General features: G+C 39.1%; 1 protein-coding gene and 1 pseudogene across 2 annotated transcripts in view; both read left to right on the top strand.

The window, feature by feature from the left end:
• The first annotated feature begins 443 nt into the window (after positions 1-443).
• LOC307196498 (serine/threonine-protein phosphatase PP1-gamma catalytic subunit-like) lies at positions 444-2,949 on the top strand (annotated as a pseudogene). The gene is made up of 2 exons: positions 444-1,923; positions 2,056-2,949. The product of its transcript is annotated as a serine/threonine-protein phosphatase PP1-gamma catalytic subunit-like (transcript).
• Positions 2,950-12,429: 9,480 nt separating this feature from the next.
• Positions 12,430-18,846, top strand: part of CTSS (cathepsin S) — a 28,669-nt gene continuing 22,252 nt past the window's right edge. The window contains exons 1-4 of the mRNA XM_079934725.1: positions 12,430-12,556; positions 13,517-13,643; positions 16,482-16,604; positions 17,442-17,591. Coding sequence (XP_079790851.1) covers positions 12,531-12,556; positions 13,517-13,643; positions 16,482-16,604; positions 17,442-17,591 — 426 coding nt within the window. The 5' untranslated portion in view covers positions 12,430-12,530. The remainder of the gene's footprint in view (positions 12,557-13,516; positions 13,644-16,481; positions 16,605-17,441; positions 17,592-18,846) is intronic.

The raw sequence follows: 18,846 nt of genomic DNA, 5'->3' as shown, positions 1-18,846 counted from the left end.
TTGTGAGGAGTAAATGAAAACTTACAAGTGACAGCCCAGTAACTTTTTTAAATTTAATTTTATTTGTTTAGTTTTGGCTGCTTTTGGTCTTCCTTGCTGCGCGTGGGCTTTCTCTAGTTGTGGTGTGCGGGCTTCTCATTGCAGTGGCTTCTCTTGTTGCAGAGCATGGGCTCTAGGCACACGGGCTTCAGTAGTTGTGGCATGCGGGCTCAGTAGTTGTGGCTTTTAGGCTCTAGAGCGCAGGCTCAGTAGTTGTGGCGTACGGGCTTAGTTGCTCTGCATCACGTGGGATCTTCCCGGACCAGAGATTGAACCCGTGTCCCCTGCACTGGCAGGCGGATTCTTAAGTACTGCACCACCAGGGAAGTCCAGCCCATTAACTTATAGTGGTACAGGTATTATAATACTCCTGGGCAATTTTATTTTTTTACAGTACATATCCTTTTTGCTGAACCTTTAGGCTCTAATGCCATTGAAAAGCCTTTATGAGTCAATGACAGCCTTCATAATACTTACAAACTAAGTTTGTCCACGGACTTCAAGAATCTAATTCTTCACCTCTGGACACTTATAGCCTAAGGTCTTCTTTCCTGTGTCGACTTAAAGAAAAACACACAAGGTAAAAGTTGTGAGTTAAGTTAAGCAGTAAAGAGGCTATTAAGTCATTTATATAGGGCAGTTCTTCGGGGTCTTTGTCTTCCTTCTGGCCAATCCTGTCCCCCCTGGCTTATTTGTTTCAGGACCCTCCCCCTAGGTGCACACATACCTCTCAGCCTAGATGGATCTCGATGAAAAGGCATCTGGGAGAAGCAAGACTCATTATGGCCTGGCATTGTCCCCGGACTTTTGACCCCCGAAGGAGCCTTTCTGCGCATGTATAGTGTCTCCCTTGCCCCAACGAGAGGGGGGGAAGCTGAGACTCTTGATCCTTTACTCAAACGAGGTTTTGCCCCTCTTTGTTAGTGCCATGACTGTTATCTTAAGGTGTCCACAAGAGACAAAGCCTGGCTATTTACCCTGTTTCTGTTGTTACTTCCATTTTGGAGGGCAAACAGGAGGCTGATTGTAAATGCCTAACCTGGAGCCCACCTACCTCCTGTCTCAGGAAATGCAAACAGGAGGCTAGTTGTGAGTGTCCGACCTGAAGCTCGTCTTTTTCTCGCCCCAAGAAATATAAATAGGCGGCCAGTTGTAAATGTCTAACCTGGAGCCCATCTATCTCCTGCCTCATGGGGATATAATGTACAGGATAACAACTATAGTTAATAATACTGTATTGCATATTTGGAAGTTGCTAAGAAAGTAGATCTTAAAAGTTTTCATCACTAGAAAAAAAAATTATGTAACTGTGTATGGTGATGGATGTGAACTAGATTTATTGTGGTGATTATTTTGCAATCCATACAGATGTTGAATCATGACGTTGTACACCTGAAACTAATGTAATGTTGTATGTCAATTATACCTCAATTAAAAAAAGAAGAAAGAAAAAAAGAAGTGCAAAACTTATACTCTGAAAACTACAAAACACTGTTGGAAAGAAATTCAGAAGACCTAAAAAAATGGAAAGACATTGCATGTTCATGGACTACAAGATAATATTAAGATGTCAATACTCTGCAAAATTGATTGATCTATAGGTCCAAAACAATCCCTATCAAAATCCTAGCTGGCTTCGCTCTCGTGGTTCCTCTGGGGAAATAAAGATGAAGCAGGGAGCGGGGCGATTGCACAGGGGGCGGATCCAGCCATGGCTTCTGCCACCTGCGCCACCACCATCTCTGTGCTCGTGGCGTGGGAAGGGAGATGTGAATCCCGGGCGCGAGACGGCGGCTGCGCTGCTGCTGCAGGGTCGGCGGCGGGAAGGCGATGGCGGATACAGATAAACTCAACATCGACAGCATCATCCAACGGCCGCTGAAAGTGAGAGGGTCCAAGCCTGGTAAGAATATGTAGCTACAGGAGAATGAAATCAGAGGACTGTGCTTAAAGTCTGGAGAGGTCTTTCTCAGTCAGCCTATCCTACTAGAACTTGAAGCACCACTCAAAATATGTGGTGATATCCATGGGCAATACTATGAGTTGCTTCACCTTTTTGAGTATGGTGGTTTCCCTCCAGAAAGCAATTACCTGTTTCTTGGGGACTATGTGGACAGGGGAAAGTCTCATTGGAGACTATCTGCCTCTTACTGGCTTACAAAATCAAATATTCCGAGAATTTTTTCTTCTTAGAGGAAACCGTGAATGTGCCAGCATCAATAGAATTTATGGATTTTATGATGAATGTAGAAGAAGATATAACATTAAACTATGGAAAACTTTCACAGTCTGCTTTAACTGTTTATGGATAGCAGCCTTGGTGCATGAGAAAATATTCTGCTGTCATGGAGGTTTATCACCAGATCTTCAATCTATGGAGCAGATTCAGAGAATTATTCGACCAACTGATGTACCAGATCAAGGTCTTCCTTGTGATCTTTTGTGGTCTGAAGCCAATAAAGGTGTCTTAGGCTGGGGTGAAAATGACAGAGGAGTGTTCTTCACATTTGGTGCAGAAGTGGTTGCAAAATTTCTCCATAAGCATGATTTAGATCTTACATGTAGAGCCCATTTGGTGGTTGAAGATGGATATGAATTTTATTTTGCAAAGAGGCAGTTGGTCACTCTGCTTTCTGCACCCAATTATTGTGGAGAGTTTGACAATGTGGGTGCCATGATGAGTGTGGTTGAAACACTAATGTGTTCTTTTCAGATTTTAAAGCCTGCAGAGAAGAAGAAGCGAGATGCCACGAGAACCCGTAACACCTCCAAGAGGTATGATCACAAAGCAAGCAAAGAAATAGATGTCATTTTGACACTCTTTGTTGGGACTTATAATATACAGTATATAACCTTCATTTTTAAAACTGTAATGTGTGTTGGTCAGCTTGCTCAAATAGTGTTTGTGGCCCTGCCCCCTTCCATTTTTGACTTAATAAATGGTATTTGCTGGTTATAATAGCAAATGACTCTCCACTCCCAAGGAAAAATGTTTTGTTTTGTTTAGTTCTTTGTTCCTTTTGCAAACAACTTTAATGAAGGTGTTAAAGCTGTACACCCCAGGACAGTTTATCCTGTCTAAGGGGTGAGTGTACAACTGATCTTTTTTTAATTCAGTACAGCCCATGAATAATGTAAATGCTCATTTTCTTTAGGATATAAAGAGAGCCCTAGGGTGCCCAATCTGTTCCTGTTATTGTCATAAAATGCATACTATTGGATAAAAAAAAAATCCTAGCTGGCTTCTTTGTAGAAATTGACATGCTGACCCTAAAATTCATATGAACATTAAAGGGATCCAGAATAGCCAAAACAATCTTGAAAAAGAATAGAGTTGAAAGAATAAATTTCTTGAAAAAGAATATACTTCCCAGTTTCTAAACTTACTACAAACCAACAGTAGTAACCAAGACCATGTATTACTGGCATAAGGATAGATTTATAGATCAATGGAATAGAATTAAGAATACAGAAATAAACTCTTTTATTTATGTTCAGTTAAGTTTCAGCAAGGGTGCCAAGACAATTTGACAGGGAAAGGAATAGTCTTTTCAACAAATGGCGCTGGGACAACTGGATGACAACATGTAAAAGAATGAAGTTGGAGTGGTACCTCACACCATATATAAAAATTAATTCCAAATGGTTTAAAAAAACTAAATATAAGAGCTAAAACTATAAAACTCTTAGGAAAAAACATAGGGTCTTCCTGACCTTGTCTTAGACATGACACCACAAGTACAAGCAGCAACAAAATAAATTGGACTTCATCAAAATTTAGAACTTTTGTGCATTAAAGTGTCTCAAGTGAGACACTTAAAGTGACTCAAGAGAGTCAAAAGACAACCCACGAAATAAGAGAAAATGTCTGTAAATCATATATCTGACTTTAAAAGTAATATCCGGAATATATAAAGAGCTACAACTCAAAAAACCCAATGCAAAAATGGGCAAAGGATTTGAACAGACTTTTCTCCAAAGATGGACAAATAGTCAATAAGCACGTGAAACTATGCTCATCACTAGCCTTTAGAGAAATGCAAATCAAAACCACGATGAGATATTACTTCACACCCATTATGGTGGCTATTACAAGAAAAGCAAACAATAGCAAGTGTGGGAAGGATGTGGAAAAATTGGAACTCTGGTACATTGCTGGTGGGAAGATAAAGTGGTGCAACTGTTGTGGTTTTGAAGCTTCCTCCCAAAGTTAAACATAGAATTACCTTTTTTTTTTTTTGCCATGCTGCTGGGCTTGTGGGATCCAATTCTCCAACGAGGGATCGAACCCCGGTCTTTGGCAGGAGAGCATGGAGTCCTAACCATTGGACCGCCAGGGAATTCCCTATAAAATTACAATATTGATCTAGCAATTTCACTCCTAGATATACATCCAAAAGAATTGAAAACATGGACTCAGACAGATACTTGTACACCAGTGTTCTTAGCAGCATAATTCACAATAGCCAAAAGGTAGAAACAAAGTGTTCATCACCAGATGAATGGATTAACAAAATGTGGTATATACACACAATGGAATATTATTCAGCCTTAAAAAGGAATGAAGTGTTGATACATACTACAACATGTAAGAACAGTGCAAACATAAGTGAAATAAGCCAAACACAAAAGGACAAATGATTCTACTTACATGAGGCATTTAAAATAGACTAATTCATAGAGACAGAAAGTAGAATAGACTAGAGGTATTATCAGGGGCTTCAGGGGGGTCAAAATAGGGAGTTATTTCTTAAAGGGTGTAAATTTTCTGTTTGGAATGATGAACAATTTCTAAATGAGGGAGGTTATGAGTATGTGGGGTCGAGGAGTATATTGGAACTCTTTGTACTTTCAGCTCAATTTTGCTGTGAACCTAGAACTATTCTAAAAAATAAAGTCTATTTTTTTTTAAAAAAAAGTTCTGGAAATAGACTGTGGCAATAATTATACAATATTGTGAATGTACTTAATGCCACTTAATTGTATACTTAAAAATAGCTAAAATGGTAAATTTTATGTTATGTATTTTTTACTACAATAAAAAAAAGAACCAAAGAGAGAAGTTCTAGTAACTAGTTAAAGCTTTATTATCTAGCCATGTGATTTTGAATTAAACATTGCTGCATGTTTAATAACAACTGTTTTGTTGTTATTCCTGTCTTTTCCGCTTCTCTTACAATCCATATTAGAAAATTCCGTCCCTCTGTCTTCAAAATATAATATGAATCTGGCCACGACTTTACATCCACCACAACCCACACCCTCCAGTTTAAGTCCCCGTCACTTCTCCCCTAGATTCTGTGGTAGGACTACTAACTTCCCTACTTCCACACTACACTTCCTCTACTGTAGGCACACTACAGTCTATTCTCTGGACAGCAAGCAGGTCATATCACTCCCCTGTGCAAAGCCCTTCCATCATACTTTCATTTATTTAACATGCTAGACTGTTCTGGGACAGTGACAAAAATCCATGACCTCATGGAGCTTATATTTTAGTGAATTTAGAATATAATACAAAATTCTTAAGCGACCTACAAGTATGATCTGGTTCCAGCTTACCTCTCTGACTTCATTTTAGCCCATGGCCCTGTGGAGAGCATTTCTCTAAACAAGATTAGAATTCTGTTGGAAAGGAAGTAAGGGGTGAATGGTTGTTAAAAAATGTTCATACCTACATTAAAAAGTGCTTACCAAAGTTCCCTCCCCAGTGAGACAACCCAGGGCCTTATCTGGTTACTGTGTTCAGCTCCAAGACCAGAATTTTTGGCTGATGTATATAGTCTTCCTCGTCAAGTTTGGATATGGCCCCTTGAGGCCTGGCAACCTAAAACTTAAGTTATCTATATCTAAGCTATCTTAAAAATGATGGAGAAGAAGAAATAGTATAACTACAGTGAAAGTCTAATTCTGGAAAGGGGAGAATGGATGAAAAAATAGTTCACAGTTATCATTGATCCATAGCATACCTTATACCAACTAGGCAGGAATACGGAAGACTCCCTCCCTGGGGGTGGAGTGAGTTTTTTGGCCAGCCAATTGGGAACCTCCAAATTTGTTCTCTGTGGGAATCTTCCTTACTGCCACCATGGCCCCTGTTTTTTCCTGCTAGATAGATGGTCTTGCTTGTCCTTATTCTCCATGGCTATACCAGAGGTGGGCATGGAGTAAATGCCTTTTCTGGAGATGGACTACTCAACTTTAGCTGTGGTACAAGTTGGGAGCCTAGAAAGGCAATAGACTGTTAGGCTTAGGGATTCTTTGGCACTAGTTTCTGTGACAGCTCAGTAGCCTTTGGTTCAATTCCTTCTGCTAGTTCCCACAGCCAAAGATTTTTTTTCCTAGTCACTGTAGCCAGAAGGATACAAAGCTCTGATGGGCTAGCCTTGGGACCTACACGTACCACTGGAACTAGGGGAGAATGTTGCTTCTCTCTTAATCCCGTGAGTGTGTGTGGGGGCGAGTTCCCCATTTTAAAATCAGGATGCTATTGCCACAAGAAGAGGAAATGGAGGCTAGGTGGCAAATAATATACACTTAAAGACATGCTTTAGCTCAAGTGTTCTCCACCTCTATAGAGAAGACTGATATTCACATTTGTGACACATTTCCATGGATACACTCACAAAATAATGTCAGTCTCTGGTAGCTATCTATAAACCCCCCTATCCTCTCCCAGAAAGCATATTGAAGTGTACTTATATCAAAGTGATGTTATTACAGAGATAACCTTAATCTACTCTAATTTTTAAATGTGTCACTTGCAAATTTTGACACTTTATCATTACTAACAAATTTCTTGTGACTTACCTTGTGTTACCTTGTGACACAAGTGTGTCACAATTGTTATACATTTGTTGGGGGAAGGGTCTTATCTGTGGCACCCCAGTACTCCTGAGTTATGTCTTGTTTTGATCTCTTAATAAAATTAACCTTCCTTCTTTGAGCACACATTGCCACGTGACAGAGAGAGGCACCCAGGATAATGGGGGATGTCTATTGGGATCAAATATCTCCAGAATAATGCACCAAGCAGATAATCTATACAGAAAGTATTAGAAATACCGTATGTTTTCAATTAAAACATTCCTATCTTTCCCAATGATTCAAGAATCCTATTTTCTTTCTTCAGAAAATATAAACTAGATAATTAATTAATTTTCTAGTCTCCTATACTCTATTAAGGGTGTTCTTCATCTCACATTTGTGTACTTCTTGGGCAAAAGGGTCAGTAACAAGCGAGCTATCTTAACTATAAAAATAATGTACGTTATTAAATTCCTAGCATAAAGTTAGTCACTTGGGTAAATTAACAGAGAGTAAAACTAACATCAGCCTCATCCTAAAATTCAGAGTCCTTTTCTTTAAGACCAAGTAAGATAGTTCCTCAAAGAAACTTGAAGCAGCTAACTTTCAGGGTCCATAAGCCTGAGAGATGGTGACTTTAAACCCTGGAGAAGGGGGATTTCCCTGGTGGTGCAGTGGTTAAGAATCTGCCTGCCAGTGCAAGGGACACAGGTTCAAGCCCTGGCCCAGGAAGATCCTACATGCTGCGGAGTAACTAAGCCCGTTAGCCACAACTACTGAGCCCACATGCCACAACTACTGAAGCCCACACACCTAGAGCCCATGTCCCAACAAGGGAAGCCACCGTAATGAGAAGCCCGCACACCGCAAGGAAAAGTAGCCCCTGCTCACCGTAACCAAAGAAAGCCCTAGCACAGCAATGAAGACCCAATGCAGCCAAAAATAAAAATAAATAATTAAATTAATTAATTAAAAAAAAAAACCTGGAGAAGGCACTAGGCTTCCTTATTTGGCTTTCATTTTCCTTTTTGATATCATTCAGGAAATGTTTCCTCATCTGTGATGGAAGGGAGGCAGCATTCTAGAGAAGATTAAGTACTATACTACTGCAGATTTCCTCTCTTTAAAAAAAAAAATCTCTAGTTAAATTTGCAACAGCAAGTTTGCCCCATTTCAAAGGAAACTAATGTGCAAAAATCCAATTTACAGGTTTAGAATGTTCCAGAATGAGTTTTAATTTTATGAAATGCACTAAGTGTACCTGAGGATAGACTATATAATGATGTGTTCCCCTAATGTTTTTAAATACTGTAGTATGATTGTTTACAGACTTTTATATACGAAGAGGAGAGCAAAAGAAGCAGAGAAACCTAAGGCTAAAAGCCTTAGAAGCCATGGCCGAATGGGTGATGAATCAGAAGTGAAGACAAAACATGTAGAAGATTATAATTAGAAAATTAATCCAATAAATATTTATTTGTTTTTGCCTAAACATGTATTAAACAGAATACAAAGATAAGTAAGACAGGATCCTGTATTCTCAAGTCAGCTGGTGAGATGAAACCATCTTATGTGATGCAAATAGAGAATAAGTTCAAAACTGCATGGTACAATTTGTTTCTTAAAAGTATATAGAATATATGGGCTTCCCTGGTGGTGCAGTGGTTGAGAGTCTGCCTGCCGATGCAGGGGACGCGGGTTCGTGCCCTGGTCCGGGAAGATCCCACATGCCGCGGAGCGGCTGGGCCCGTGAGCCATGGCCGCTGAGCCTGTGCGTCCGGAGCCTGTGCTCCGCAACAGGAGAGGCCACAACAGTGAGAGGCCCGCATACCTCAAAAAAAAAAAAGTATATAGAATATATGTGTATGTATAACTGAATCACTTTGCTGTACACCTGAAACTAACACAACACTGTAAATCAAATATACTCTAATATAAAATAAAAATTAAATTTTAAAAAAGTATATAGAAATGGAAGATGGTGAGGTAGTCAGAGAAGACTGGGAAAGGCGATACTTGAAGTAGAACTTGCAAAGTAGAGAGGCCAAGGAATAGAGAGAGTCATTTCAGAAAGACACGAATGACCGTGCAATGTGGGGGCCCATGAGACCAGCTTGACTACAACAGAGGGTGAAAGTTTAAAAAAATCTACTCTAAATTGAATTAAGTGCCTAAGGATGGGCCAGATTATGGGGAAATGCAGCAGGCAACAGAGAGCGTTTGTAGAAAATAGCTTGATTAAATGTGGTGTTTTTTATTTTATTTATTTATTTATTTATTTTTGGCTGCATTGGGTCTTCGTTGCTGTGCACTAGTTGCTGCAGGTGGGGTCTACTCTTTGTTGCGGTGTGCGGGCTTCTCATTGAGTGGCTTCTCTTTGTTGCAGACCATGGGCTCTAGGCGCGTGGGCTTCAGTAGTTGTGGCACATGGGCTCAGTAGTTGTGGCTTGCAGGCTCTAGAGCGCAGGCTCAGTAGTTGTGGCGTACAGGCTTAGTTGCTCTGAAGCATGTGGGATCTTCCCGGACCAGGGCTTGAACCTGTGTCCTCTGAATTAGCAGGCGGATTCTTAACCACTGCACCACCAGCGAAGTCCCTAAAAATGTGTTTTAAGAGAACAATTTGGCAGTGATGTACAGAATGAGATTGCAAGGTAAGAAGACAAAAGACCTGTATGCAGAAAACTATAAGACACTGATGAAAGAAATTAAAGATGATACCAACAGGTGGAGAGATATACCATGTTCCTGGATTGGAAGAATCAACATTGTGAAAATGACTATACTACCAAAGCAATCTAAAGATTCAATGCAATCCCTGTCAAACTACCAATGGCACTTTTCACAGAACTAGAACAAAAATTTTTACAATTTGTATGGAAACACAAAAGACCCCGAATAGCCAAAGCAATCTTGAGAAAGAAAAACGGAGCTGGAGGAATCAGACTCCCTGACTTCAGACTATACTACAAAGCCACAGTAATCAAGACAATATGGTACTGGCACAAAAACAGAAATATAGATCAATGGAACAGGATAGAAAACCCAGAGATAAACCCACGCACATACGGTCACCTTATCTTTGAAAGGAGGCAAGAATATACAATGGAGAAAAGACAACCTCTTCAATAAGTGGTGCTGGGAAAACTGGACAGCTACATGTAGAAATTAGAACACTTCCTAACACCATACACAAAAATAAACTCAAAATGGATTAAAGACCTAAATGTAAGGCCAGACACTATAAAACTATTAGAGGAAAACATAGGTAGAACACTCTATGACATAAATCACAGCAAGATCCTTTTTGACCCACCTCCTAGAGAAATGGAAATAAAAACAAAAATAAACAAATGGGACCTAATGAAACTTCAAAGCTTTTGCACAGCAAAGGAAACCATAAACAAGATGAAAAAGCAACCCTCAGAATGGGAGAAAATATTTGCAAATGAAGCAACTGACAAAGGATTAATCTCCAAAATATACAAGCAGCTCATGGAGCTCAATATCAAAAAAAACAAACAACTCAATCAAAAAATTGGTGCAAGACCTAAGTAGACTTTTCTCCAAAGAAATATACGGATTGCCAACAAACACATGAAAAGATGCTCAACATCACTAATCATTAGAGAAATGCAAATCAAAACCACAATGAGGTATCACCTCACACCAGTCAGAATGGCCATCATCAAAAAATCTACAAACAATAAATGCTGGAGAGGGTATGGAGAAAAGGGAACCTTCTTGCGCTGTTGGTGGGAATGTAAATTGATACAGCCACTATGGAGAACAGTATGGAGATTCCTTAAAGAACTAAAAATAGAACTACCATATGACCCAGCAATCCCACTACTGGGCATACACCCTGAGAAAACCATAATTCAAAAAGAGACATGTACCCCAGTGTTCATTGCAGCACTATTTACAATAGCCAGGACATGGTGCCAACCTAAATGTCCATCGACAGATGAATGGATATAGAAGATGTGGCACATATATACAATGGAATTTTACTCAGCCATAAGAAGAAATGAAATTGAGTTATTTGTAGTGAGGTGGATGGACCTAGAGTCTGTCATACAGAGTGAAGTAAGTCAGAAAGAGAAAAACAAATACCGTATGCTAACACATATATATGGAATCTAAAAAAAAAATGGTTCTGCTAAACCTAGGGGCAGGACAGGAATAAAGACGTAGATGTAGAGAATGGACTTGAGGACACGGGGAGGGGGAAGGGTAAGCTGGGATGAAGTGAGAGCGTGGCATGGACATATATACACTACCAAATGTAAAATAGATAGCTACTTGGAAGCAGCCGCAGAGCACCGGGAGATCAGCTCGGTGCTTTGTGACCACCTAGAGGGGTGGGAGGGAGACGCAAGAGGGAGGGGATATGGGGATATATGTATACATATAGCTGATTCACTTTGTTATACAGCAGAAGCTAACACAACATTGTAAAGTAATTATACTCCAATAAAGATGTTAAAAAAATTGTTTTCCATAATAAAAATCTTTTTAAAAAAAAAACTAGATGGGGGACTTCCCTGGTGGTCCAGTGGGTAAGACTCCATGCTCCCAATGCAGGGGACCTGGGTTTAATCCTTGGTCAGGGAACTAGATCCCACATGCATGCCACAACTTAGTTCGCATGTTGCAACTAAGAGTCCGCATGCCTCAACTAAGAGTCCACATGCCGCAATGAAGATCCCGCGCGCCGCAACTAAGACCCAGTGCAGCCAAAATAAATAAATAAATAAATAAAAATCTTTTTAAAAAATAAATGAATAAATAAAAATTTAAAAAGCTAGATGGCTACAAACATGAAAATGTCTGCTACAGGTAAGAATATTCAACATTGTAATGATACTGAGTCTCCACAAATTTATCTATATGTATGTGTATTAAACTTTATTTATAATACATATAGTAATTTAATATAAATATATCAATTTAAATAAAAACTCAGAATTTTTCAGGAAGCTTGATAAACTGATTTTTAAAACTCATGGAAAAGTTAACAGGCACAAAATGTTAAGACAACTTTGAAAAAGAAGAACAAACATAGGAGTGGCAGGGGTAACTTACCCTATTAGACATCGAGACATATTCAAAGCTATTTTAATTAAAACTGTATTGAAGGGACAATAGATTAAAAAAACAGATCGGTGGGCTCAGAAACTGACCCATGTATAAATGGGAATTCTCACCTGGGTGAGAATTAGACAACAGTAGATCATGGATGAGTTGTGTTAAAAAGAATAAGGTGGATTTTCCTAGGAAATCATGGAGGAAGCTGGGATTTCAGGAACTTAATCCTAATCTCTTCATAGCTAAAGTTTTCCATCTGAAAATTGTTGTTTCTAGGTAAAGTGAATAATCAAAATGATGAAAAATTAAAGGGTAAACATGTACTGGTGTTATTTTGCTGAGCTTTTTCTACTGATCTCCTCTACTGGGGGCTCTTTTTGATGGTTTACTGCACCTGCTTTATCTCCAAAACTGCAGCAAGAGAGCCAGATGTAGCAAATCTAGTTAGATTTTAAATGAAACTGAAATGAAAGTTCACTTCCTCATTGTGGATACCTCATGTGACAAGTTCCAATTTCTTTTTAAAGTCACTTTAACTGAAGTGTCTTGCTGCCTTTGAAATCTTTGGAGAGAGCCCACCATCAAGCATTCTTAGTATGGGAGCACCTGCTGGTTCTATCATGTACGTACTGTCTGTTCTTTTTCTCCTACTTGGTCCTTAAATCCTTCATTTGTGTTTTTAGCTTACTCTGCCTGCCAGGTTTTACATCGTTTGTTACAGGAAGTAAACTACAAAAATCATTGTTGCTCAATTTGCCTCTTCTTTTTTTGACTAAAAAGAGTCTATTTTTGAAAAGTTAATGTCTGCTTAAACATCTAAAGCCTGAGGCGGACACATAGCTTTCTTTGGAATATAATTTGAAGAGTTACATGGTTAAAAATCCAGCTGTTTTGAATTTTAAAAAGTGGAAAAGAAAGTAGAATCCAGTTTGAGGGAGTTAGTCACTGAATTTCTGTTGAAGTCTCTTTGTATTAAATATACAAGTGGTGTTTTCAAAAGCAGTTAACCTCTTCTTTTGAAATAGATATTTTGATTTTTAGGGGAAAAGAAAGGTTAAAAGGTAAAAATGATCCAAGTATGGGAAAGCAATACACAGGAGTTGTCTTTTAACTATCTCTGAAGGTTGTGGATAGACCAGTTAAGAGGAGCTTGTGTATTCAAAAATTATGAAGATAAACTGATTTTTCAAAGGTATGCCTTCTTCTTAAGGATTTTTTTTTTTTTCTGGAAAGGAGGAAAGAGGATTTCCCTTGGTTAGATTTGTTGTCAAATCCTGTCAAGTCCCTGCTTCCTCATCTCCACATCCCCCCAAACTTAGATGTAAATTTGGCTTACCAGATATCAGGAAACTTTTTGAAAATCACTTTTAAAGTGCTACTAAGAATTGGAAGTGGTATTTCAGACAAAAATCTGCGTTACTCCCTGTCACTGTATAATCCAGAAAGTTTCCTGCATAATTCTGCTTTGTAATATTCTGTCCCCTTGACAGACTCTGCATTCCTACTTTTTGTTGTGAAAAAAATATGGTCACAATAGATGCAGCTAACAGCTACTCTTCCTATGTTACCTTTCCCTTAACAGAATGAAATGGCTGGTGTGGCTGCTCCTGCTGTGCTCCTCTGTGATGGCACAACAGCACAGAGATTCCACTCTGGATCATCACTGGGATCTCTGGAAGAAAACCTATGGGAAACAATACAAGGAACAGGTAGATGGGCTGCCACTTGAGCAATTTGCTTTTACTCAAGTACCCTACATATTGTGACAAGCAGTGTTTTCAATAAATGTTACACACCCCTCTCTTGCCAGATTCTGTTCTTGGTACTAGAGATACAACAGGAAACAAAATAAAGTTCCTATTGTTTTTTTTAAAAAGTAAATTTATTTCTTTTTGGCTGCGTTGGGGCTTTGTTGCTGTGCACGGGCTTTCTCTAGTTGTGGTGAGTGGGGGCTACTCTTTGTTGCGTTGCGTGGGCTTCTCATTGCGGTGGCTTCTCTTGTTGCAGAGCACGGCTTCTAGGTGCGCAGGCTTCAGTAGTTGTGGCATGTGGGGTCAGTAGTTGTGCCTCACAGGCTCTAGAGCTCAGGCTCAGTAGTTGTGGCGCACAGGCTTAGTTGCTCCGCAGCATGTGGGATCTCTCTGGACCAGTGCTCGAACCCGTGACCCCTGCATTGGCAGGCAGATTCTTAACCACTGCGCCACCAGGGAAGTCCCAAAGTTCCTGTTTTTATGGAGCTTATATCCTAAAAGGAGAGACAGGAAAGAAGTAGAGAAAAATAAAGCAAGGCATGGGGGAGTTGGAAGGGTCCTGTGTGATGGCTGTGAGGGGTTGGGAGTGATTATTTTATACATATGATAGAATGGTCAGGGAAGGCTTCACATATAAGGTGACATTTGAGCAGAGAATGGATAGAAGCCAGGGAGCAAGCAAAGTAGAAAACTGGAGTGAGAGTCCCAGGCCAAGAGGGAAGGAGTGCATGTCTGAGGAGCAAAAAAGGCCTCTTTCAGTCCCTGGCATAGAGAAGCACTGGCAGATATTATTTCTTGACTCTCACTTCCCAGTTTTTACTTTTATTTTTATTTCAAAACATACTTCTTGATTGATTTTAAGATTTTAACCCTGGTGCTTCAAATAACTAAGTCCTATAACTGTATAATATTTCTGAGTTTGTAAGCAAGGATTATATATTTACTTATTTGATGTATGGTTTTTGTATAAAAATGGTCTGAGTTGTTTTCTTAGTACTGATGAATTTCACCCTCACCCACTCCCCTTTAGGACCAGACCTCTAATTTCAGCGTTGACTAGAGTTAGATGTGCAGTTAGCACTACTATTTGGTTAAATGAATATTATCTCACTTTTTAATGATTCTAGTCCATCAGGAGGAATGAAAATGACTTTTGATTAGTATCCTACCATTAAAATGTATCTCAAAGTTCTCTTCTTTTTTTTCTTTCCTATACTTCATTAGATTTATTTTTTCTTTATTTCATTTTTTCCCTCTAGTGGTTTGGAAGTATATCTGTACATGTCCATTACTGGGGTAACAGTAAAATCTTGCTCCAAGACAGAGTGACTGCATCCAGACTTACTACCTAGAGCCAGGGCCTAGGCCTGGGTTCTAATACTCAATGAAATGAGGCAGAAAAGAGTTATTGCTGACTGCTCATTGGGCTACGGCTTGTCGTAAACTCCGGCCTTGGGGGTGGAGGTGAGGGTCCGCGATTCTAGGAGGCACCATGTACATTGCATTCTATGTAAATGAAGCTCCTGGAGGGCAACAAAATCAACAGTCTGAATATGAATTCACTCTGGATAAAATTAGGATAATAGGACCAAAATTATTTTTAAAACTATGTATAATGGAATAACATCTGCATGAATGAACAAGAAATTGTGAAATGTATTAGAAATCCAATTAGAAATCTCAGAAATGAAAAAAATATAGTCATTGAAATAAGAACTCAATTAAAGGGATAAACTCCAGACTGGAAAGAGCTGGATAGAATCAGCAATCTGCAAGATAGTACTGAGGCATTCATCAAGAAGGCAGCACACAAAAATAAAAACGAAAAACTATGAAAATGTAGGTAAAGAGATGAAAGAGAGTTTGTGGCTCCATCTGATGGAATGGTAGAGAAGCAATATTTGAAGAGATACTGGTTGAGAATTTTCCAGATATGAAAAAACATGTTCCTGAGTCCTCCAGTCAAAAGTGCTTTCTGGGCATCCCTGGTGGCACAGTGGTTGAGAGTCCGCCTGCCGATGCAGGGGACACGGGTTCGTGCCCTGGGCTGGGAAGATCCAACATGCCGCGGAGCAGCTGGGCCCGTGAGCCATGGCCGCTGAGCCTGCGCGTCCGGAGCCTGTGCTCCGCAAGGCCGCAACAGTGAGAGGCTCGCGTACTGCAAAAAAAAAAAATTAAAAAAAAAAGAGCTAGGAATTTATAATCAGCTAAACTATTTTTCAAGAGTGAGGGTAAAAGAGAAAATATATATATTTATTTTTATTTTTTTTGCAGTACGCGGGCCTCTCACTGTTGTGGCCTCTCCCGTTGCAGAGCACAGGCTCTGGACGCGCAGGCTCAGCAGCCATGGCTCACGGGCCCGGCCGCTCCGCGGCATGTGGGATCTTCCCGGACCGGGGCGCGAACCCGTGTCCCCTGCATCGACAGGCGGACTCTCAACCACTGTGCCACCAGGGAAGCCCAAGAAAATGTTTTTAAAAAACCTATAATCATTAAGTGAGTTACCACTTACAAAGGATATACTTCAACAAACTGCAACTTCTAAAAAAAACTTTTTAGCAAATTGAGGAAGTTCATTGTGTATATCTAAAATGATATTAATCGCCATCAGAGCAATTAAGAGGAAGAGTTAAGATTACTGTGCAATTTTACCAGTTATATTGGATATATTCATTTATTTGTATGCTCCCAAACAGATCCACACTTAATAGAATGCTTCATAATATGTTTATTTTCATTATTGAACACATTTTTGAAGGATTCAGTATAACTATGTTCTTCTTCGTTATATTTTAGAATGAGGAAGTAGCACGGCGTCTCATCTGGGAAAAGAATCTAAAAACTGTGATGCTTCACAATCTAGAGCATTCAATGGGAATGCATTCATATGATCTGGGCATGAACCACCTGGGAGACATGGTAGGTAAATTATAAATAATCCTATTTTATCTCTGGATAAACAGGATTTCTGTCGCCCCAAAGGCAATTTGAAGGCAAACAACAAAGGAGTGTTTTCTGTATGTGTATAAAATTAGAAAACAGAATTTAAGGACATAAGAATTTGTACAGATTGCTTCTTTGGTCCTACTGTGATCACTTTCCTTAACAAATCCCTTCTTTAAAGGAGTATTTTTAACTCGCAGACCACTGTTACTTTTATTTTTAGTAATTCTAGAAAGCATTGCCTAAAGGCTACTCAAAATATTTTAGAATAAGTTAACATAGTTATGTAAGTCTAAATTTATAATTTAATATGGTCCACTTGCTTTCTTAATGGGGGAGTGTGGGTATTTAATATCACAAATCATCTCCCATTAGTTATTAGATTCTGTTCTACCCTACAAAACTTTTTCACTGTGGCCAAAATTAAGAATCATAGTACCCCTTGGAAAGGAACACCCTAAGTAGATTAAATGCAGGAATCTCTTTTATAATTCTTTCTCACAAGGAAAACCAGTTTAGTCCACTTTTTAGACAATGCTTTTATAAAATTCTGCCTTGCTTTGAACCAAAAATCTGCCTCTCTGTAACCTAGTTTTTATCATTTTCTTCTTCTCCTTCCCAATGCCTAACTGTGATGCTAATGGCAAAGTGTAAGACTAAAGAGACCCAGATAATTCACCTACCAGATAGTTACCTATGTTAGTCACAGCTACCACTTGTTTCTCTCAGTTGTTAAATATATTCACAGTTACAGTTATCAGGATATTGAAAAGAAGGGTATAAGTGAAAGGAGCTATGTATATATCTTTGTAGACCAGTGAAGAAGTGATATCTTTGATGAGTTCCCTGAGAGTTCCCAGCCAATGGCAGAGAAATGTCACTTTCAAGTCAAACCCTAATCAGAAATTGCCTGATTCTCTGGACTGGAGAGAGAAGGGGTGTGTTACTGAAGTGAAATACCAGGTGAGTATTGTCATCCCAGGCCTCTGTACCCCAGATAGAGATCTCTCTTCCTTAAATACTGAGTCTAGCTACATAATCTGGCAGTGAATCTCATAGTCCCTTAGGTTCCTTTCTAAGTATGTTTGCTATTCTTGTCTTCCCAACTACATTGTGAGCTCCTGAAGGGCCAGGACCACATATGATACTTTTTGTATTCCCCACAGTGCTGAGAACATCAAAGGTTAGAGCCATCAATATTAGACTAAGCAAAAAACTGTGAATTAAGCAAGTAGGTCTTTAAGACAGACCTTTAGCGTTCATGCTATCCATCAACTGCACTGGACCCTCCACCAAGCCGATTACTTGAGAAATAGTATCATGTGTGTGAGAGAATTTCAATCAGGAAGTTTATTCCTCCAACTCACTTATGAATTTCAGGGTTGAAGGAGAGGAAAAACTAGAGCTAAGGGTGGCCTGTAAATTGTAGTGGTCAAGTTAATTCATGACTAGGCTTATGTTGTTAGAATAAGAAATATGGACTTTATAAATTTGTTCCTATGTTTTTGTATTTCCTTTAATTTGCTTGTAAAAAAAAAAAAAGAAAGAAAGCTACAAAATCCTAAATTAGTTAGGGATATCTAAGGATAAAACACATGTATCACCTTAGAGGTCAGGATAAGGGAAAAGAATCAGTGTCCTGAGCAGCTGCCCCAGCTTGTGACCAAAGAAGAATAGAAAAATTAAGAAGTGAATGATACTGCTAATCTCTTATTCTTTTCCACCTAGATATTTTTCTTTCAACTAGTTTTGGGTTTCTTACTGGAGCTTCCCTAAAACAAAAGTATAAGAAGACCCAATAAACTACATATCTAAGTGTTAACTATAAATAATTTAATGAGATCCTTTCTCTGGGTGCTTGCATTTTAGGGGGTGATTTTGCTTTGACCAAAGGCAAATTGAATTTGCTTCCTTCCACTAGAGAGCAGAGTGGGATGAGGTGGAGAGAGAGAGAACAATTATGATGTGGCTTAGAACACTCTGCACCTTTTTAAACTAAAGCAACTTTGTGTTTTTCTGTTTGTTTATGCTTCCCTGTAAAATATCTTATGACCAAAAAAATTCTATAGCTAAAAATGTCTGAAAAATGCTAACCTTATGTTTCAGGCATTATTTGGCAGAAGGAAGAGTATTTTAGGTCAAGGGAATCATCCCAGTTCCTCTCAAAAATCACTTTACTATTAGCATTTATCTCCCTTACTATGGGGTGAAAATAGCT

This window comes from Stenella coeruleoalba (assembly GCF_951394435.1).
Source record: "Stenella coeruleoalba genome assembly, chromosome: 1".
Taxonomy (NCBI): Eukaryota; Metazoa; Chordata; class Mammalia; order Artiodactyla; family Delphinidae; genus Stenella; species Stenella coeruleoalba.
Note: the sequence above shows the minus strand (reverse complement) of the source record. Positions and strands in the feature narration are given on the sequence as shown.